General features: G+C 40.2%; 1 protein-coding gene across 1 annotated transcript; it reads right to left on the bottom strand.

Annotated features, from left to right (window-relative positions):
- Positions 1-749: 749 nt before the first annotated feature.
- On the bottom strand, positions 750-22,453 carry rnf165a (ring finger protein 165a). The gene is given in 9 exon segments (XM_036140344.1): positions 750-6,207; positions 7,923-8,023; positions 8,141-8,236; positions 8,445-8,549; positions 10,728-10,854; positions 11,004-11,129; positions 11,209-11,512; positions 22,118-22,423; positions 22,426-22,453. Coding segments are annotated over 9 exon segments (1,311 nt in total). The 3' UTR covers positions 750-6,089.
- Positions 22,454-23,465: the final 1,012 nt, after the last annotated feature.

Here is a 23,465-nt window from a genome sequence, read left to right as displayed (position 1 = left end):
CACGGTTAGACACGAGCAGCTGGAACATTAAACTCCTGATGTAGTTAGATCTTCCATCAACACCTTAAAGCATTTAGGAGCACATTAAAGGTCAAGTAGCAGTTTCATCTTCAGCCACGTGGACACAGTGTTGAGAATGAGAATATTTACATGTCGATGCCAAATACATTACTGTAGAAATAAAAGTGACTCAAAATAGAAGCTGTTTTTTTATATTTCCTTTAACCCAACAAGATTCTGATATTTATTTTAGCTTTGGTGGTTCAAGAGGAATTCCAAGAGAAAGAACATCACACTAAACATACGTTTCAATTTAATCCAGTTTATTACAAAAAGAGCACATAAAAAAGGATAATATACAAGCCATGAAATGAAATTAGAAACAATATTTAAAAAAAAAACTAACAGTTTGGGCTTAGCAATGCAAACCTCAAAATCATAATGTCATTATTAGTACTAATAATAAATAAAGTACAAAAACATTTACCTCTAATATGCTCACTCATTTCATCACCAGCACACTCGTCACCGTTGATGCGCTATTGCTTTAATATTAATGATAAATACTTCTATTTTCAGATAAAATGTCCTATACCGGAAACACTGCGCAGTCACAGCTAAACAGCAGATTTTCACACGAGGATGGCGGCAGCCCTTTCACTGGCACATTTTGGCTTATTTTCTCTTCGCGTTTGTTCTTCAGATTCAAGCAGCAAAAAAATGAAAAAAAAAAAACAAAAGTCTACGTCTTTTTTTTTTTCCTTCATATTCTTTTTATATATTTCGACAATATGTTATTAAACCATTGCGACTGTACTGGAACCTGAGAAAACATGCATTTTTTAGAAAAAAGTTTGTGCTTTGTAATCCATGTCTTTTCGCTTAGGCTGTGAGAAGAAAGAGAGCCGACTGACGGAAAGTGAAAAGAAACGGGAATGAGAGGAGTAAAAACGGACAGAAATGGAAAGCATTCGCTAGAGAAGTAAAAAGAAAAAAAAACATCTACCAAACCCAAACGTGAAAAATACCCCTTCATGGTCCAAAGAGGGTTTTTTTTCCAAGTAACGCTTCATGACTTCAACTGTTTTATTCTAATTTTTTAAAGAAAGCATTTAGATTTATTTCCTATTCTTAGACGTGGAGTTCTTTGGAGAGGTTATGAGGGATCAAGCTATGGCAACGTTTTAAAAAGTTACCGTTTCAGGATCACTAGTCTTCTTAACGAGATATTAGAAAAGGTGCCTAAGTGTGCAGGTTTTTTTCCTGCTGCTGTTTCGAGCTTACAATAATGCAGAGATACTGCTTCCACTAGCTCCACACTGCCATGCAGCTGGCTGAAAGAAGAATTGCGCACCTTCCTCTGGCTTATGAAGATGTATCTGTGTCTTTTAAAATATTTCTGTCTGCGAAAAGTCTAGTTACTCATGATGCGCCAAATAATGGAGCGCTGCCTGTCACTCATTTATATTATGGTTTTGGTAGCAAACCGTGAACAGCATGCCTTTCCTCTCCGTAATTTAAATGGTCAAGTCATGAATCCAAGGCGTTACTGTCAAGTTTAAAGCAAAATTCAATTAAATTCAATACAGTGAACTAGATTTTGCCTTAAAGTTGAAAGTCACGCCTTGGACTCATGACTTAGCCATTTAAATTGCCGCAAACAGAGCATAACAGAACCAAGCAGATAGAAATAAGATGGCAAAAGCCAGCTATCAAATTCCAGGAGATGCCCTAACCCATGTGATATGACTTCATAATCTATATATTATTAAAGACTTTATCTTAAAACAAGCTTGAAAATTGAGAACTACTTCATTTTGGTACCGTGAATTTGTTCCAGAATGTTGAGTTGCTGGAAAATAAAGGTGAACAGGTACAATATTGACAAAGATGTTGCTGCTCAGAACCTCTCCATAGAACCCCGCGTCAATAACATTTGAACCATCTCTCTGTAAGTAGAAGGGCTTTCATACTTGTCAGCTTCATTCCTTCAAATATTCATGCAACTGATAAGGCAGGGTGGCTTCATGGGTTGATTGTTGTTAGTGGTTTCAGTGTCATGGAAATTATCTCAGAACACCTAAAGCGAGGCACTTGTTATGCTTGTGTCTTCAAGGTCCGTTGAAGACTGCTTAAATCAAAGACAGATATAAAAGTGGCAAAAAGGATCATGCTTCAATAAGATGTCAAGAGACTGCACTGCAAGAAGCAGAACATACTAAATAAAAGCCAGTTAATTCATAAAAGCGACTTTTTTTTTTTTTTTTTTGCCAGTGAGAGGGTTCCGAAATATCAAACGAGTGCAAAACCAACAAAAAACAAACTTAAAAAACTAAAATTATAAATCACAAACTAAAGATCACGTCATTGCAGTTCGTCCACATCACAGCATGGGAGATCAGAGAGATTGCATTGAATGGAATGTAACTAGGATCCACAGCACCACATGGGAGACAGACAGAGAGCAGGCTCAGTAGCTCAGTCTGGGACCGTAAACATCGCATAGCCAGCTTGTGGAGATCAAACAGCAGGGCTATTTTTTTTTTATTATTATTATTATTTCTTATTCTTTCATATATAGCTTTAGTGTTCAAAAAGTACCACTGCATGCAAAGCATTCCCATTTCAAACAATGCAAAAATGAGGTAATCGTTTTTTTTCATATTATTTTTTTGTTATTTCTAAATAAATAAATTATGATTCATCCACTCTCTCTCTCTCTCTCTCTCTCTCTCTCAAAAAGAAAAAAAAAAAACTCTATAAAATTAAATACATCCCCACAATATCTACAATTAGTAATAAATTATGATTGTTAAATACTTAAGGCATTTCAGCTGACAACACCCTGTGTAAACTATGAAAACTTCATCACGGATGTCTCCACTACAGCAGGAGGCAGTGTCACCGCTCGCAGTGCACAGGACGGGGAACTGAAAGGTCTGGTCCTCCGCTATCACAGTGCATAGGACGGTGCGGGTCCTGAAGGGGATCTTTAACACATGGCTCTGTGGGACTGAAGTGAAACCGGGATGCTGTTGCATCGCCTTCGTGTCTGTGTGCACTGCAAGAAGTGAGAGCTGCCTTCGTCGCCTCACGCCCCACATGTTCTAGGAGTACAGCATGGCAACCGGCAAAGCGACCACAAAGAGAGGCCTGTCACAGATAGACACGGGATCGGCGCGTGAAAAGAAAACTCCTCTCCCTCTCTGGACATGAATCTATATCTAATGCAACTCCAAGGAAAACAGCTTGTTGCTATAACTATGTGTGCTTGCTCTTCGTAGGCAATAAGGTAAACGTCGCGAGAATCCTGCTGTCAACATCGAAGGGGACAGGACGAACACAAGCTACGAGTCAGGGGAGCAGCCGCTGACTGGTTTTTTTAATTTATTTTTATTTTTTTTATTATTTCGTTGATGTTGAGAAGATAGTCGGAGCTCAGATTAACTAAGGCATGCGCAGGAATCTTCGCACCCCTTTTAGTTAAGGTAACACTGCCCAAGCTGACAGCTGAACTCAAAATGAAACATGCATTGTTTAGCACGCGCTGTTTCGCCGTTTGATCCGTTCCACCTGAAAATGCCGGTTGAAGAACAACCGAAGCCTTCCACCTACCTCTGCAGTGCATGATAGGCATGGGCCAGTTAAATAGTTTAGAAACTGCAAAAAAAAAAAAAAAAAAAAAAAAAGAAGTGATCCTACAGTCCAAAGTCCTTTAAATGAGAGACCCAGGAGGGAGTGATGATGAGCAGAACGAAGCGCTGCCCCCCTCCCCTATCATTCGCTGCACACTGCTGGTCAGCTGGCTGACAGAAGACAACCAGCTTTTCCCCACGCTTACAAGAAAGACAAACTAAGCTGAAATATTTCAGGTTACAGTCATGGCTTGGAAACGAAAGGAGTGCCATTGATCCCTCTGATAATATAACTCTGTTTATAAAACTACAGTTCTAAAGCTAAGAGTAGCATGGCTATGGCTGACAACCCCAGCAGGTAGCTTAATTAGGCAGGTAATAACAGTTTGTTATCCACTATGTTCCTGGCGCAGTTGCTGTAGGATTGGCTGTGACTGCAACTTCTGAGTAAATTGTTTTGGTAGCTAATTGTCTGCAGCAAGCTTTGCCTTTGAAGTTACTGGTTTTCAAGTCAGCTAAATGTACTTTTTTTTTTTTTGATAATCATACCCTGACATATCCATAAGTTTAGCTAATGGCTTCAGCAAGTGATTGGTAGTTCTGTTTTCACCTTCTACTAACAGACAAGGAATCAAAACGGTCCATCCAGGAACTCATTAGTGTACATACAGATTGCCTTTTTAAATAGCCAACTATACAAATACTACGCTCACATCAGATCTACAAGCTGTTTCTTTTATTTCCCTTTTCATCTTTAGCAATCGACAAAGCAGCTACGTAACGTAGGGTGCGTAATCATAGTGCATTTCTTTAAGTCGTTCATTCACTATTTGAAAGACGAAAGAGCTTGAATGATTAGACCATCCAATCAAGGGTGTAAAAGTTAATATTCCTACATGCTTTCGTTTTATTATATAAACTCGGCAGAAGAGTTTGTTTGCGCACAGGAATGCTGGTCGTGAAGTTGCACATATAATATGCAAACAATCAAGTATCTACACTATAACTATGGGCAAAGGCGGAGAGCGGTGTTAACCTGACAGAATGACAAAACAGGAAAGCGTTGTTTATCGATGAGCATTTGAAAACTACTGAATTTAGCATGCCTTTTGCATAAAGGCAAATCTATGTATCTAGGTTAAAACAACAATGAAATGTTATCCATAATAATATCATGTCTGTAATGTTAAATATGCTATAACATGTTAGCAGCAGTTGGAATATATTTTTCTTTTCTGTCTTAAGTTAAAGCAATCAGTTCCTTACATTTTATTTCAACGTTTTGCGTAATTGCCAGAAAATCAAAGTAATCATACCTTAAAAAAGTCGTACCGGCCCATGCCTAGTGCGCGCTAACCTCCCCTCATCGTTTTTTTTTTTTTTTTTTTTTTTTGGTTTTGCGTTGTGTAAGAGCTCAGGCAGCTGCAGTATTTAACCTACATGGTCTGAGTAAAGGTGTCGCCCCCAACTCTTAAAGCAAAGTCAAGATGCCACTGACACATATTAGTTTTGTTAAGCACACCAGGGCAGAGCACCCCCCCCACACACACACACACACACACACAGACAAACACACACACACACAACCTGTGTGCAGATTCAAGCTACAATGCAGTAAAATGCATTTTGGTAAAATTCAAATAAATTCAAATAAAAAAAACAAACAAACACTTCCCACATATTTTTAACAGTTTAAATACAAAACCACTCAGTCACTGGGGTTCTGGTTGCACAGGAGTGAAAGAGACCCAATACAACGACACCACCCAGGGTCAAAAGGACGACTGTATTGCAAAAAGTCAAAGCTTTATGATGCGATCAAAAACACTCAGCTAGCTAGTGCTTCGACCCAAAAAAAGGCGAGAGTCCACCGAAAAAAAATCACTTATTGGTTACTGCTACTCTACTACGACCACAAAGATCTTTAGGTAAACATGGCATCAGAGCGGTTAGTATCTGTTAAGCTTATGTTCGTGTCCGAATAAGAAAGAGACGGTGAAAAGAGAGAAAGTCAAGAGTTCAGTGTGTGGTTACGTGTTTTTCCACTCTTCAGACTTAAGGTCATGGCTTTGAGGACATGCTACACAGCCCGTGGCTACCTACAGTACAACAGCACAACTGCAACAACACCCCACTCACAACCAGCAAAGCTACAAGTAAACCCTGTGTACATGAGAACGCGCGTTGGTTTTGTGTTCCAGTGTCGTTTGCTTCCCAAGAGGATGTGCTTCTATGTAAAAGAGAGTCCGTCGCAGCCTCTCGTGCAGTCCTAGCTTGGCTCAATAAAGCGTAATTAGAGATTTTTTTTGTTATGGTGCGGGAAATCTGGAGACATTTTGTCAAAGCACCCACCGGGGGGGAGGAATCGTGGGGGGGGGGAAGGCCGGCAAGCCTGGATGGAAGAGAGTGAGGGATCACACAAGAGTGAGTGAATCACTAGGATGTTGAATCTCATCAGCTGTCAGGGTTCAGCTGTGTTTCGATGTCGACCCGACAGATTGGACACTTCCTGCTGGTAGCCAGCCACTGGTCCACGCAGCCCTGATGGAAGAGGTGCATGCAGGGCAGTCGCCTAGAGGACAGAGAGACAACAGTGTGGATTCATGCGGAGGGTCATTTGATTGTTAGAAACCTCTAAAACCAGGGGGTTAATAATAATTTACAAGCTGTATTCTTGCACAAATGCCCTCTGCACAATCAATTCTGCACATACAAATGGTTTTAAAAATACTCACCTGTACACTGTGACTTCTCCTGCATTGTCTACATTTCAATTGTTTACTTTTGAATCAATGCTGCACCCTACACTGTAACCCAATTTTACTGCAATTTACAAGCTGTATGCAACGGAATTTCATTCTGTACGCACTCTGTGCATACAGAATGACAATAAAGTTGTCTAAGTCTAAGTACGTGTGTTCATCCAGGCGTAAAGCTAATTTCTGCTGAGTCATCATTCCTCACTTACCTCTCAGACAGCTGATCCTCTATATGCAGTAAACCAACCCTCTTCACCCCAGGGCGCAGTTTTTATTCCCCATAAGATTCAGTTCCCTAATTTGCATGGAATATATGCGCATGTCCATGTGCATAATTCTTTATGGAACAAATCTGCACTCCGGTTTGTAAAATGCACAGCGGTAAGGGGGAAAAAACTGTAAAAAAAAGGCATCTAGGTTCCAAACGTAGATGCCAATTAAACACCAACATTTTGGTACACAAAGCAGCTCAAGTTGGGCTCGATGACTGCAAGGAGCCCAGGTCCTGTGACCACTAAACAAGCCCAAATCAGGAGCCTGCCATCGCAATGCCTGACAGAAGCAACTCAGCACAAGGGCTGGTTAATGCGCTTTGGCTGCTTCCCTTGATTTTTCAACAACAAACATGTGTGTAATGGCCAGATTGCTTCACATTGATCTTTGTCGGTGGTCCTTTAAAAATGTAACCGTTCTGAACTTCATTATGTAACGAGCAACCTGTTGTCTTAAGGAGACACCGCATGGTTTGAGCCCAGAGAAGGCTAAAATCTGATTTGAATGCTTCTACATGTGATTCATCTCTGTTGCATGTAATAACGAAACTCAACCAGGTTAAAAAAATATATTTTAACCTGATGAATGGAACCTACAATTTATTTTCTAAGAAAACTACTAATGCTGGCATTAGGATTAATAAGAAACTGAATGTTTCAGCGCAGCAAAGGGCCAAAACAGATTCTATAAAACTGCTTCGTGCATTAGCTTATAAACACATGCTTCTAATTTATGTCCCAGATGTGCATGGTAGTAATCTGGGCTCACTTTTATTTTTTTTATTCTTATTTTTCTAATTTTAATAATGCTGATGTAATCCTGTTGTTTATCTGTGGCTGTATTTACCTCGTTTTAAGGCATGGCGAGATCAACAGGATTTTGTTCCTGATATATCAAGCCCTAGATTTAAAAAAGAAAAAGCAATTGGTTTTTACTCTGACTGTAAATTGAGAGTTAAGAGTTGGATCATTTCTTGGTGATCATCGGCAACATCAATATCTACTACTGTAGTTGCTTAGCAACAAGCATCGTCCAGAGATAAGTGAGCAAACTGTCATCTTCACACCTACTGCATGCACCGTACAATCAGCACCATTGTTTCCATTTGGCTTGCAAGTTTAGATTCTAAGATTAATGAACGAGTTGCCAGCAGGAATTACAGTGAAAACATGAGTAATCCATTGATATCCTTGTTTAATTGAACAATATTCTAACAGTATTGCATCCGCTTCTGCAGCTACAGAGCACTATCTACCTGACATCCTCTCCATCCTCCAGCATGGACAAGCAGATGGTACACTTCTCATCCACATCTGTTTCCTCCTCTTCTCCAGTCTTCAGTTGCAGAGGCTTTCTCTGTTCGCAGATCAGATCACACAGAGACAAAAGCTTAAGTCAAACTAATCTGAAAACATAAAAACAAAAAAATCTTCAATGCACCCGTCTCTGTGCAGCTCTTGCTCTCTGCAGTACCTTCTTGTATTTGTGTGGAAAAGTGAATCTTTCTATGGTTGTTTGGACAGCGCCCCTGCTGACGCTTCCCAGCCGGTCTTCAAGCTGCAACAGCTCCTGAACAGACAGCAGAAAGTCACTAGAATGACAACACACTACAAAAAGAAACCGCTTAAAGGGACATTAAGGTGAGGATTGCTGTTACTTAAAGTGAAGACATTAGCTCATCAGTTGTTGATTGATTATTGATAGACATCTGCATAAGATGGCAAAGCAATTGTCACATGTCTATATTTGTATGTACAAGTCAACACAGATGATTTACCTCGTAGCTTTCTCTCACAGCAGTGGCGTGCCTTGAGGGATTTAAACTTTGCAGCGCTAACAGATGCAGCTGGGGATAGGGGTAATTTCTGATTTCGTGAACAACCTGGTGAAGACAAATGTTTACCGGTTTAGATGAGCTACAAATAACATTAACCAAAAATGAGGCACGTTGACAATTTTTTTTTATTTATTTATTTTTTTTATTAACAGTATGTATGCTGGTACAGTTATCAAAATAATTCATATCCCTGGAAAAGTCTAATTTATAATTCATTGTGTTCAACCAAGAGACAGACACGAGACAGACATCTCTCAAAATATAAAGATATTGTTAAAAAAAGGTTGTTTATACATATTTTTTATTCTATTTTAAAAATTAAACATAATGTACACTTATATACAAATTATATACACAATTTCTGTCTCTTGTCATGGAAAAATCTCTTTTCATAATTGCCGATAATGCTTAATTGTTTGTTTCCACTGGTATTGTAAGAATTTGGCTCTAGTGATAAGACCCAAGTATTTAAAAGTGGAAGGCCACATTGCCGTCGTACTAATGTATTTATTTTATTTTATATTTATTGTTATTTCACCAGATAAAGAGCCACTGAGATCAAGGCCTCTTTTAGGGGGATGACCTGGTCAGGAGACCAAGCGACACACATCATGATAGTTATGATATAGAAAAGTAAAATGATAAACAATAAATCAAAATAGTCAATATGTTATGGAATAATGTAAGAACTGCAGACAGCTTAGCATTTGCATTGCGGAAGTGGAGATCAAAGTAACAATTAAAACAACAGACACTGTCCAGTGGGTTCACATTTCCTACCTCTTAAGGTGGAACAATCTTTAGCTCCCTCCACAAATTCTCCAAGGGATTGAACTCAGAACTGTGGGCGGGGCACTTTGAAACATTAACGTTACTTCCAGTAAGAAGAAACACCGTCAAATAAAAGAGATTACTTATACCTAAATCTGCCAGGTGTATGACTAATCTTCATTTCACACGCCTGTGCAATTTCCCTTAATTTCACAGTTTCATACTGCTCAGGTTCTGTCAGGCATGGGATGTTCTGTGCTCTTTTGATAACTGATAAAAAGCTAATTTCAGGGTCTTCTGAAATAAAAATGTGTCCATGTAGCTTCAACAAATCATTTCTACCTGCAAGCGGTTGCTCATACCTATTTTGTGTCGGTTAAGGGTCCTGATCTGTCATATTTCCCTAGACGTATTTGAAGGTCTGGGCATACTTTGCAGGAGTACAGAAATTTCTTTGTTTAATCGGGGTGGTATGCACAAGAACAACATTTGTTCTTGACAGGACATTTCATATTTTCCAGGAAACCTGAGTGTAGAACTTCTCAGAAGTCCTCATAGGGTGCTCCCACTGTATTGTAGCATATAGCTTCCTTTAAAACACAAAAAATGTTTTGTACAAAAAAAACATGTAACAGCAAACGTGTGAGATTGTTCTTTACTCATTGTGTTGTAAAATGTTTCCTATTGCTGGTGTCCTTTTATTTTAGCATTACTCTATTGTTCAAGCCCAATCCCAAGGATCGACTCTGAATCCCAGTCAAGGTTTTCAAAAATGACCGGTAGTAGACTTCTTAATGAATAATTTAAATTATTTTATGGTTTCAAGAAATCTAGATTTTAAACAAAGTCTGAGTGGTTTGTAGCCGTTACAATAACATCTCTTTCATTGTGTCTGTCTGCTCAGCTTTAGCCAGCTGTTCCAGGCCAGAGGTGCAAAGAGAGCAGCGGAGCGGCTAGCCATTGCATTTTTGATGATCTAAACACGTTTTACAGTTTTTTATTTTTGCATTTTGGTCAGATGCTATGTTGCTAAGTGCTTTAGAAATAAATATGGTACGGAACAAAGTGTCCTATTTTAATGCTTATCCACACCTTTGATTTTAGTAAAATATCAGACTGGGCCGTGGTATCAGTAAATGCCTCATTTTAAATGACTTGGATCAGTAAGAACAAAAATAAATTGTCCTTCTCCGGTCTTTTTATTAGCTTATTTAAAATGTGTGTATATAATATGTATATAAAATTCTATTGTTTTTTTAGTTGTTTTATCAAACAGCTCCGTCTTGAAAAGGAGATCTTGGATCTTAATGAGAATGGCGGTATTAATAAAGTTTAAATGCATTTTTAAAAATGCTGTTGCGTTTAGGATCCCCTGGCTGTTGTACGTGCTTTGTATGCATGCAGAACCTGTAACAATTAAAAGAGAATAAGAGAGAGAATAACAAAATGTACCACTTGGGCAGACGACGTGTTCCTGGGGAAGTGGTGAAGGCGAGGGGAGGCCAGGTAATGCTGATAGTGCTGCGGAAGCTGCTGGAGTTGGTACTGATGAGGGAGGCCAGCATCTACGCTGAGATCCCTGTGAAGAGAGACAGGCGTGGGACCAAATCAGCATTGTTACTCCTGCCAGCCAACGTGACAGACCGACAGATGGGTACAGAGAGGAATAAACGGGATCCTTTCTCAACTCTGCAGGATTCCTGTTAGTCTCAGATGGGGGGGACTCACCAGTCGGTGCCTTCAGCCAGGTACCGTGGCTGCTGTGTTATTGGCTGAGGAACATGGATTGGAGGCGAGTATTCATAACCTGAACGCAGCCGATGCGAATTCAGAGGAATACGCTCCTGGGTTCTTCTGCAATGGATTCAAAAAGGGTTTGGGTTTTAATTTTCGGAGCGTGCGGTTGTGCATTTGCATGTAATGCCGTCACTACCTGGATGAGTGAGGAAGGATCCTGCGGTGCTGCGCTTCAAAGAGCTGCTGCTGGATGAGGTATTGCTGGTGTAAGGCCTGAGGTAGGAATGAAGGCCCTGGGACGTCCTGAAACTGGGGGGGCGCAGGCAGAGCGTTGAGCGTCGGGTGGTGCGCGGCGGGTAGGTGGGCGGCCAGGCCCGACGGCGGGGACTGGCCGGCGTGTCCGAGAGGAAACTCTGCCGGGATGGGAGCCTGGGGAGCGCCCAGGTGAAAGTGTCGGCAGGAGGTAGCATGGCTGTGCTGATGCCTGCTGAAGTGCGCTCCTGAGTGAAATAAAGGCAGTCGGTGAGAGGACATAGGTCTGTGATCTTTTCAACAGAGAGAGAGAGGGACCTCATGATAGAAATAAAGATGACTACAGAAAACCATCTGACTCAGGATCGGGATTCTGAAGACTAAAATCCAAACCCACTAGCACTCACGCTCACTCAGGACCAACGTATCATTTATTTCAAAGAAGAATTTTGGGAGCACGCTTATTTGCCGCCCAAGGCTAGTTACCAGGATGAATCTGAGCTCTATATTATGCCACCTATTTGAGGGAACATCAGACTCCTTCTATCTCATAATAACCTGATACCAGTGAGGCACCGCACAAGATACACGCATGCAGAAAAAAAATGATCCCCCTCCATTTCTACTTTCCCGCGGCTCTTAATAACAGAGACAGAAAAAAATAAAAATAAATAAATGCCGTTAGATTGCATCAAAGTCAATCAATAGAAATGACTCTCAGCACAGAGAATTTGGGACTGGGAGCTTAAAGCAGGAACAAAAAGAAATGTTAATTTGACTTCCACTTACAGCTCTCAAGCTTTCTGGAGTGGGATGTGGATGGTGGACCTGTTCACGATGGCGTGCTTTACCACCAAACGGATTTTCACCGCTTCACGCTCAATTAGCCCGTAATAATCTGCTAAACTGTAATATAGAGTGACACTGTGTGGCTAATGTGTCCAAAATGGAGGATTTGATTACGAGTTAGTTTTTTTTTTTCCCTATACACTTCATAACAGCGGGCAAATGAACAGCAGAAAGACACTAGAGTAAATGTTTTGACATATTTTGTTCAATATTTAAAACAAACGCCAGACCATTGTTTGGGACATGCCAATAGTCAAGATACAGGTGAGGCTGGTGATAAAAGAAGAACACAAATTTTGACCCTCCTTTCATACGTTTCCTCCTTTCATCCCTCCTTTCATTCGTTCTTACTTCAGCTGTGTGCCCTTCTCATGAATTTAAGCACCGCATATCAGTTTATTTCTCCTGGAAGTTGCATGGTTTTGACGAGCTGTGGGTTGGGCTTATGCAGATGACCGAACACAAAAATGCTCAAATTTCGACTTTAATTGTAAAGTATTATCAGAATATTTCATATTGCAGCTTATTTACATTGACTCTGGACCAGTTGACTCATGCATTGTAGAAAAATGTGATCACTGATCAAACAACAACAACTGAGCAACCTCCTGTTGTTAGTTGCTTATTGAAATCAAACGATCACATTTCCTAACTGCAGATTATGGAAAATCACTTTAAATCATCTGTTGGCCAAATACAGGTACATTCATGTAACCAAAAGTGAAATCTGCAATCCAAAGTGACAGGATTGAAGTCTATACAATGGTTTTTAAGAGCATTCAAGAACTGATCCCAAAAAAATCGGGCTAATTTTGGCTCTATTATTGCTATTTATATTAGTTAATTACATCATTATGTAAACTTTTAAGGTGGAAAAAATGTGCTTTAGATTGTATGTGCAAAATAAGAAATTGAAAACCAAAATGTGTATAAAGAAATAGAATTTGAAACAACCGATTGTGTTTGATAAAGCTCTAGAGACTAAAAGGTGATAAGATTTTGTAATGAACAAATTTAACTTAATTTGACATTTATTGCAATCAAGACAAACACGATGAAAAAGCCTGTTTGAAAAAAATGTTATTTATTTAGCCATTACTTATCCAAGAAAAATCTCTTTTTCAAGACTGTCCTGGAAAACAAATAGTAGCTTGTAAATTTTTTTTTTATTTCTTTCCCGAATCCCAAAGCAGGTTTGAAACGTCCCCTTGAAGGTATGTTTGATACGAAATGTCCAGGCTTCCTTTTCGTATCCAAAGGTACGAAGCAATAAAAACTGTACAATGAGAAAATAGTGGGGAGGAGAAATCACCAGCTCCAGCATAGAGAAACTTTATGGAAGCAAATTCTATTTATCTTGGACCTCCAAGTGTGTTACCAGTTAGATTTTTATTTATTCCTTCTATTTTCCATCTATTATTAGCTTTGGTTGTGGGGGTGGGGTTTAGTTGTGCTTTTTTACTTTTTCAGGATTGTGAAGTATCTTTATGTCTGTGTTTGTATTGAAATACGTGTTTCTTTGAATTTAATTGTGTTTTTGTTCTCCGACCATTAACTTAGCGTCACAATTATGAACTTATACAATTAACCAGTTTTAATGTTTATACAGTCTCACATAACCCCAAATGTAACAGATTATATTCAAAATTGCAACATTGTGAGTTCTTTTCCTGGTCTTTTCCTTTACCTTTTACATCTAACCATGTTTGCTTGATCTGTAAAACAAAATGGACCTTGTAAAACCATTCAGATCTCCAATGTCAGGTTACATTATTAATTAGTGACTTCTTTTCTCAAACTACCAAAGACAGAAACATTTTAGCCAAAGTACTTTTAAGGCATATTTGATCGCCTTTAATCATATTTTTTTGCTAAGCTACGCTAATTAGCTACTGGATGTTAATTCTTACCAAACAGACATAATAAAAGAGTGGTAGAAATCAGCTAAGGAGCAACCGATACGCACGTATTTTAAAAGAAATGCCAAACTTTCACTTTTATCAATGCTGACATATTTGCAGGCTTTCACTTCACTTGCATTTGGCCTCGGGATGGGAGAAGCCAGTGAACCCAGAGAGGCAAAGCAAAAACATTTTGGCAGAGGAAGTAGAGCAGAAATAGCACACTGATATTTTGGATTGGTTACCGCCTGATGTACATCAGGGTTGTTATTTTTTTTTTGTGTGGGGTCTGTGACCTTGTAAGAATGGACTCCGGTCTGAAGCTTATTATATAAACGCCTTTTCACACGCTGACCTGCTGATAACTGAATCTGACATAATGCAGAGAGCTAGGAGGACTGACTGCCCTGATGTGACATTTCTGCTTTGACTTACAGACATAAAACCCCTGGCTGGCAAAGAGCAAACCATCCACCCAGAAAGCCCAGCCTCAGAAAATCAGCTTGTCCTCCCAGAGCAGTTGCACATTTGGCTCCCTGTGTGTGTGCGTGAGCCACAGCTGATAAGCCCCGCCCACTTGCGACTGCAGCAGGCTGCCATGAAACCAGCCTCCGTCACTCTGCCGCTCACCGGATCCCCACCTCCTCTTTTAACCCAGTCTTCTCCCGTATGACTTCCATCCATCATGGGACACAGTTAGATCACCTCACCCGATGATCAGCATAGGGCTGTGTCGTACAGCCGGACTGACAACCTGCAGCGCTGGTTAAATAAGGACGCCGTGTAGTTTTGGAGCGCAGCCACTGCAGAGGAGCACACGCGTTACAGCTGCTGGGTTATTTAAAGCGCCGTCGCTGGAGATGGTGCAGAAAATGTGCCGAGCTTGCAAGGCTGCACCTCAAGTGCTCCTTTTTGCGCATAAGTAATACATGAAAAGCTGGGCTAACTGCTGCTGACACGCTTCACATTTGTGGCTGGATATTTAGAGTGTGCGTCTTAATGCTCCTTATTATTATATGTGTAATAATAAAACTGGGATATATAATTATATATCTCCGTTTAGATGCACTCAAAACACTTAAGAGACCTAACTTTTTTTTTTTTTTTTTCTGCCACACAGCTGTAGCCAAATTGTGACTACAGGGCAATAAATTACTGTGGACGCTTCTGTGGCTTCAATTAGGTTACTTAAAAGTTTATTCAAAGCCTCAACAAAGGGTCCAATTTGAAGGCAATGGGTTTCGCCATTGTAGATTTCAAATACGCACAGCGTGCGTCACTTACTCGTTTTCATCTTCTCAAACTGCAAGCAAGCAAGCTGCATCCGGCTGGAGATTTTATTTAGAAACGTGACCTGGTCTGGTCTGATCATTTTAAAAGGAGAGTCGGGTGAGATGGATGTGCTTATTTTAAACACCTACACAAAATCTGAAGTTTCACACGCATTAAACACTCTGTTGACACAAATCTGTCTGCTCGGTGACCTTGTATTAAAATGTACATTTCTATACAGATGAAACGAACCAGGACTTCATAAAGGCTTTTACTTTTTCTGGATTCCTTTTTAGATACAATTGGCTTTTTTAATCAGCGCTCACCTAAAATGTCATTGAACTTTTCCACATTTTGTCAGATTTGACCCATAAAACCGAATGTTTTTATGCAACAGACCAACAAATCGAAAACGGATGAGGCTGCAGGATGAGATCAAACCTGCAAATCATGCACCGGTGGCGGCGGTGGCAGCGTCATGCTTTGGGATGCACTTCTTCAGCAGGGACAGAGGGGGTCGGTTCGGCTTGATAGGAAGATGGATGGAGCTGAAAATGCAGGGTAATCCTGAAAACTAACACCTGTCCGAGGCCGCAGAGGACATAAGACCGGGGCGGATGCTCACCTTCCAGCAGGGCCGCAACCCCGCAGCCCGAGGTACGATGAAATGCCTTCGATCAAAGTTTCAAAACGGTCCAGTCCAAGTCCAGACTTTAAGAATCTATAGCGGGACTTGAAAACTGATGTTGACAGATGTTCTCCATCCGATGTGACGGAGCTTTACAAATTGCAGTGAGAACATTGAAAAATAAGAAACCATGTATCACAGCTACGCACCCTTACACTGTGTTGGTTTAGCTAGCGCAGAATATCCCGCGAAAATAGACGTGGAAGCATGTGGTTGGAACAAAATGGTGACAAAATGGGAAAAAGCTCAAGGAGTGTGAATACTTTTGCAAGGCGTTGTGTTCATTTCCTCTATTAGCCCTTCAAATTTAACCTCCTGTGACAAAGACAAGTGGGATATTGTCTGATTAACCAAAGACAAACCGCTTCTATTCACGGTCAAACTTGTTGGATCTTTTAAAAAAAAAAAAAAAATCGACACACTGCCGATCAGACACCCTGCACTGACACATTCATTGCAGATTACTGCGATAATCCGTTTCTTATTGAAATATTGTCAAGAAGGGAAATATAGTCAATACATCTTATTGAGACCGCTTTAGAGGTAAAGTTAGGTTGAAACCAGACACCATTCAGGCTGCAAATCATCGACATAATTACTGAATCAAAACTTTGATCTCACCATCCCAGAACCATAAGAAAACTTTGAAAGGTTTGACTCATATTCCTATTTTTTTTATCTACTATTACCTGCATTTTTCAGAAATTATAGACAGAATTGCTGGAGAAAAGAGAATCCAAGGTAGAGCGATCTGACAGAGCTGAAACCTCACTTGTCTGACTGCATGTCGGGACAAAGAATGAATGAATCCATGTATTAAAACACCGTAGAGGATCATTTCCCTCCCGTTAGGTTGGATGCGCTCAGCCTTGAAGCATTAGCACCTCAGTTCATGACATCGGATCGTTTGATTGCAGGAACAGGCGTACGGCGCACCAGCAAACCCCAACGGCCTAAAAGCCAATACGGCCTTTTATAGGTTTAGAAGTAGCACAGAAAAAAAAAAAAAACTCAGAGGTTTTAGACACAAAGTAGCCATACAGTTAAAAGAACGTTTCAAAACTTCAGCTCATTCTTTTGGATGTTGAATTGCACATATCGGCAATTCTACAGTATTAAAGAGGATAAGAAACATCAATAGGGTATAATATTGGAAAGTTGCCAGTGATGTTTTTTGCCAATTAAGGTTACATTTTTATTTGCGTTATTTGTGCAGTTCAAGGGAGCACCTGAATGCATCTGCAAATAGAAGTACAGCACCTACCACAGTTAATGGACGTGTGGTAAAAATATTAATATCTACTTTAATACATACCAGATTACTACATACTTTTAAGCAATTTGCTGGCACCGCCATTATTAGCTGCCGCAAATACATGTAACTGTAGCATTTATGCCTCATCTGGGCGCCCAGGAACGTTTTAGTTTCCTCGGGAGACTAAAACGGAGACAATTTCTTATGGGCAAGAGAATATTCCATTCATGTTTTGATCTTTGAGTGAAGAAACAGCTCCTGGCCCCCCCAGCTGCTTAAATTCACAGCGACAGGAGTCAATAAGAAGTATAAGGCAACTGAAAATGTGATTAGCAATTCAGGAGGAAGTCCCAAGTTTATTTTACCACGATGTGCTTTAAGGGTGGCAAACAAAAACTACAGCCTAGAGTTGGGGTCATGAGGTCTTTGTGGCGCTGCCTGAATGCCGACTGGTTGATTGGGAGGCGGGTCGGATCAGAAAAGTTATTTGCACGGGTAAAGTTTTCTAAACACTAAACAGAACTTTTACAGGTACCATGTGCTCTGCTTAAATAAGTCAATTCTTTTTTTTTTCCCCTCCTTCTGCCAACCATCACTAAAGCTACGTTCACACTGCAGCCTGAAGTGACCCAATTCTGATTTTTTTGCCCATATGCGACCTGTATCTGATCTTTTTATGACAGTCTGAACAACACAGATCGGATTTTTTCAAATGCGACCCAGGCCGCTTGGATATGTGGTCCTGAATCCGATACGTATCTGATCTTTTCAAATGCGACCTGTGTCTGTACGGCCGGGTCGCATTTATCAGACCTGTACGTCACCGATACTCGACAAACGTCACTATTCTGCATCCTGCTATGCAGAAGCGGGAAGAAAGACGACACCCATAGCGGACTACAAAGAGAAGAGCAGTCAATGGACGGAAAGCTCCGGTTAGAAAATAAATTAATGACCGCAAAATGCGCGCCAGCATTATAATCCATGTTTACTTCCGCAAACACTGAGGACGCTTGCTACGTGTGACGTCATCGCGTCCTCAAGTGCGCATGCGGGACACTTAGGTTGAACGCATTCAGTTCACACAGGAGATCACATACAAGTCGCATATATTTGGAAATGTGAACGACCACGCAAAAAAATCAGATTTCACAAAAAAAAAAAAAATCGGAATTGAGCATCAAGGCCTGCAGTGTGAACGTAGCCTAAGTGAGTTTGATGTAAAAACAAACTTGAATGAATTGATAAAACGTTTTAGCACGGTGGCGGAGGTATGATGGCGTGGGCCGGCTTCTCTTCCAAAAGGCTTGAGCAATCACGATGGACGCTGGAAGACACCAGGACCCTCCACTACGGTGGACGGTCTCGAGAGAATCGAGGCGCACGCTCAAACACGACTCCCTCTGTATGCTCCAGCTTTGCGAGATGTTGTGACGGACAACAGTAGTTTTTTTTTATATTTAAAGTATTAAGAGGGTGAACGTCATCAAATGTGTCACGCATCACTCAAAAATATGTATTTTTTTTAAGCGATATTTTCCCCTGCTAATGCAACAAAGACTAATGGAATCTTTTTCAACCAGTAACTGTGGAGGGTGCTGCATGCAGTAAACAAAAATAAAAACGTCAAGTTTTCCCTTTACGGTAACGCTAATATAAAAAACACCAATGAGCCAATGAGCCGATGTGAGGGAGGCAGGGCTTTCTTCTACAGTTGATGTTGATGATGTAGTTAAGTTGATGATGTAAAAGAAAAGGAAATATCATTAGTTGTTTTTTTTTTTTGTTTTTTTTTTTTGTTTTTTTTGCTAAAAGGGGTAAGAGGTTGCCCTGGCTCCAAAAAAATAAATAAAAAAAGCCAGGTCAGCAACTTGAGGAGACTGTCAAAGAAGGCTGAAAAATGAGAGCACATACAGAGAGTGAGGGGACCGTCTCAGTGACAGCACAGAGGGCGAGGGAGGAGGGAGGGAACACATGGAAATCAGCAAAAAGCACACTGAAGGTTAAGAAGAGAACTACAGTCTTTATTGGGAAATATTAGTATGAGTGGCACTGTGTGATAATAGTAATAATAATAATAATATAGAACCTACAAAACTATCATAATACCATGCAAGTAAGACCAAAGACACGGCCCGACCATGCTCTCTGTAGGGTTAACAGAAGAGAAGCGGCATCCAATGAGTAGATGTGTATGCTTACAGCACATTTCAGTACAGCAGGGACATCTCTACACAAAAACGTTACATTAGAATCTGCTGTTCAATGTGGAAATAAAAAAAAAAAAACAACAGCAAAAAGTATAAAAATGAACATGCATTAGGTTCTAATACAAAGAAACAAAAAAAAAGAAACAACATAAGGCAGAAAACCACAAACCAAAGAATAAAAAAAGACATTTTGATTCTAAAAAAGGAGTTCTACAGCAGTGCAGGATATACACATCCCTGTAAAATGGATAGCATTCTGGAGGCGCTGGAGGTTTTGAAAAAGGAGGAGGAGGAAGAGGAGGGGGCTGTGCATGATAGCGGGTTGTTTCCAAAAACATAAACGGGAGGGGGGGGGGAATGGCACAATGAGTTAGAGCCGCACCTCACCAATTTACCGCGAGATCAATTCGGGCCGGCGGGAACACGGGTCCGTTTGCACTGCAAAAACGGAACTAAAAATAAGTAAATTTTTCTTAAAATGAGTGCATCTGTCCTTGATTTGAGCGGGTAAATAAGATTATCTGACAATGGAATAGGATTTTTGCACTTAAAATAGGAACAATCCATCTCCATCATCTTATTTTAAGTGCAGGATGTCTAATTAGCTCATTTTAGGGGTCAGAACACTCATTCCATTGGCAGATGATCCTATTTACCTGCTCAAATCATGGACAAAAACACTAATTTTAAGAACATTTTACTTATTTTTAGGTCCATTTTTGCAGTGATGGACGGCCCTTTTAACAGGTGCAGTGGACCATCAGGTATGAAGGTGAACCTCGCTCAAATCGTGACGTCAGCATTATGGGACGCTGTCCAATTTAGCCATTGGGTTTGCAGACAACTGCATGGACCCCGCTCCTCGTTTCGAGCGTTTAAAAAAAAAAAAAAAAGAAGAAAAAAGGCTGGTACAATGCACCTTTTTGCAAATACGGAGATGGCAATCAGACAAGTTCGATCAAGCTTGGCTGTAATCGAATCCAGGAGGATCAAAATGTATCCACTTTACAGAAATTTACAGCAGAATGTAGTCTATCCACACTGAATGGGAGAATCACAATGACAGGCCTGCAGTAAACTCTACAATGGGTTATTCACTAAAGAGCAACATGACAGTTTCAATAAAGACAAACTGTTTTCCTACAGAAAAGAGTGTTATTCTTTAGTCTGTTACACAGAAGGATACGGTATGAGTGGGAACTTGCTTTGTGTGTGTGTTTTTATTTTTAACTGTTTTAATGCCAATGTCTTCTTCAGATGGAAAGAGGAAATGAGGAAGAAGGGGGTTCACAATACAGCTAGATGCAGAGAACAGGCAGAGGCTACGGCAGACAGCAGCAGATGATCGTTAGCTACACAATGGAGGGGGACAAAGGTCTGAGAAATGCGGAATGTAGAGCCAGCCTCGATACTATGGAACAGGAAAAAAGAACACAAATAAAAGCACAATGAAATCATTGGTGCTACTGCATGTGGTTTTAACAATCAGAGTAAACTACGACTATTATTATTACATAATCAACACAGATAGCCTGCTGCATTCAAGAGGCACGTCTCTCTGTTTTGACGGCCAGACCAAAAACATTCAAGTTTCATATTCCAGCTATTGCTCAAATGACCAATTTTTCTTTTTATGGTCAAATCAACACATTTGAAAAGGCATATCTCTGTTGCTACCGATTGTAGACGTTGAAAAGCAAAAACTATTTTTTTTTTCTGGCCAAATCACCACAATTTATAGCCATATTTCTGTATATTTGTGGACAATTCAACAACAACAACAAAAATGTATCAAGTGGTATATTTTTTTTGATTATTTTTAGTTTTTTGGGGGGAGGGGCACTGAAACTTTCTCCCCCTTAAATGGTAATTTCAAACCGATTGAGATACATATTTCTGTGTTGCTGGATTTTATTTATTTATTTTTAATGGCCCCACTTCTTACATTTGATGCTATATTTTCATTCCTCCACTGAAATATCGTGGTTTAGGAGAGGAGGGAAAACAAACATTTTACAGTATGCCTATACACTCGACAGATATTAGTCAGAAACATGGAGGCTTGTTATTGAATCTAAAACGGACATTCAAACGAGCGCAGAAAAATGAACGCATTCACAAAGGAGCAAATCGCCCCCACGTCACACTGATTTTTTTTTCTATTTATTTTTTATTTATTTATTTTTTTAGGTAAAAAAAAAAACCTGGTCAACCTGGACCCTGTTAAAACGACGCCAGACTGCTGTTAATCCGTGGTTTAGCTAAGCTACTGTAAATGCGACAGAGGCACGAAATCACGCCGGCAAACATCGCGCAGATAAAGCGGACAGCGCGAGGACGAAACAAAAGCGAGCCTGGAAATCTGACAGCTGCGACTTCCAGGCCTGAGAGCGCCGCAAAAACAACGCCTCCCCCCCGGCTCCTCTCGCTTCAGCTGCCCTCGTTCGGATCACACATCACGGCGGATTCCGTCGGGGCTTTATTTTCAAATCGGTTCTGCAGCTAGCAGGACGGCTAATGTTTGCCTCCATCGCTTTTTTTTTTTTAAGCTAGCAGGTGTCAGCTCTGTTTACGTTATCTTTAGCGAGAATAACGGTAGGAAAATGCCGAGGAAATGTACCGGGGGAGGGTAGAATAAAAGCAAAAAAATAAACATACAAACGTATATCTAGTCATACCTCTATTTCTAACTGAGCCGAAGACGGGGAGAACCAGATATCCGACTTGGACTAACACCATCCTGGGTCCTTCTTTGTTGTGAGCGCAGCCAGCGAGACAGATGGTCCATGGAAATGATCCCCTGTAGCCCCCTCCCCTCCTCCTCCGCTCTTCTTCTCCCGCACAGTCAAACGGACAGGCTCAGCTGGGAGCGCGCGCATGCAGAACACGGCGACCAATCACAGCACCCCGTTCAGAATGCCCCCCTTCTGTTTTGGAACTCGACCCACCAATGGGATGAGAGTCTGGGCGGAGACGTCTGATTGTGACAGCCCACCCCTGCATGACAGGACCATTCAGTACCATAGCCTAATACTAATTACAGATAGAGGGTGTATATATATATATATATATATATATATATATATATATATATATATATATATACAAAAAACTGTACTTCACAGGTTAAATGCCTAAAATTGGGATTGCATGGCATTTTCTGCGTTGGTTTCAGGAGTGTAAACAGCCTTGTGTTTAGTTTACAAGAGGAATATGAGTATGGGCATTACAATGAACAGCGTAAGAGGCATCTGTGTGAAGCACGTTTTTAATTATGCTACATGAATAAAATTGACTTCGACGTCTGTTTGAACAAATATTTGGTCAAGCACAAACTTGGAGGTCCTATTTTCAATGCATGAAAAAAACATAATACCGGCATTTGTTGGAAAACTAAACGCAAAACTCTGAATACACAATCATAACCCTAAAAGATGTTGGTGGTAGCATCATGTGGACGGAATGATTTTCTCGAGGGAAGCTGCCATGGATGGAAAAACAAATGCTGGAATAATCTTCCAGCTTGGCAACAGCCTTTAACAGATATATATATATATATATATATATATATATATATATATATATATATATATATATATATATATATATATATATATATATATTGCAATTTAAACATATTGTAGTTACAATGGAATGGTTTTGGTTAAAGCACAGCCATGTGTTATTATGGCCCAAAGTCCAGGTCTACATCTAAAATCAGACGAGAGTTAAAAAGTGATGTTGTTTGCATCCAATCTGGCAAAACCTTTCAAAGACGAGTTTCAAACGACTTGCAGCTGCAATGGTAAATTACAACACAAAATTAAAAATTTTGACATTTTCATCTCTACATCACTTCTTAGCTTGTGTCTTAAGAGACATTTGGACTATTTTATTTTTCCTATGGAGCAGAAAGATGTCCTGAAAAACTCCCTGCCTGGAGTGTTAACCCCGAAGGATGGAGGAACAGATGGGCATGAGGAGGCTGAGAGGGCCACAAAACTTTCAGCACCATATGTCTGCATC

This window comes from Fundulus heteroclitus, chromosome 8, assembly GCF_011125445.2.
Source record: "Fundulus heteroclitus isolate FHET01 chromosome 8, MU-UCD_Fhet_4.1, whole genome shotgun sequence".
NCBI lineage: Eukaryota > Metazoa > Chordata > Actinopteri > Cyprinodontiformes > Fundulidae > Fundulus > Fundulus heteroclitus.
The sequence above is the reverse complement of the archived record's forward strand: the minus strand, read 5'-3'. Positions and strand labels throughout refer to the sequence as shown.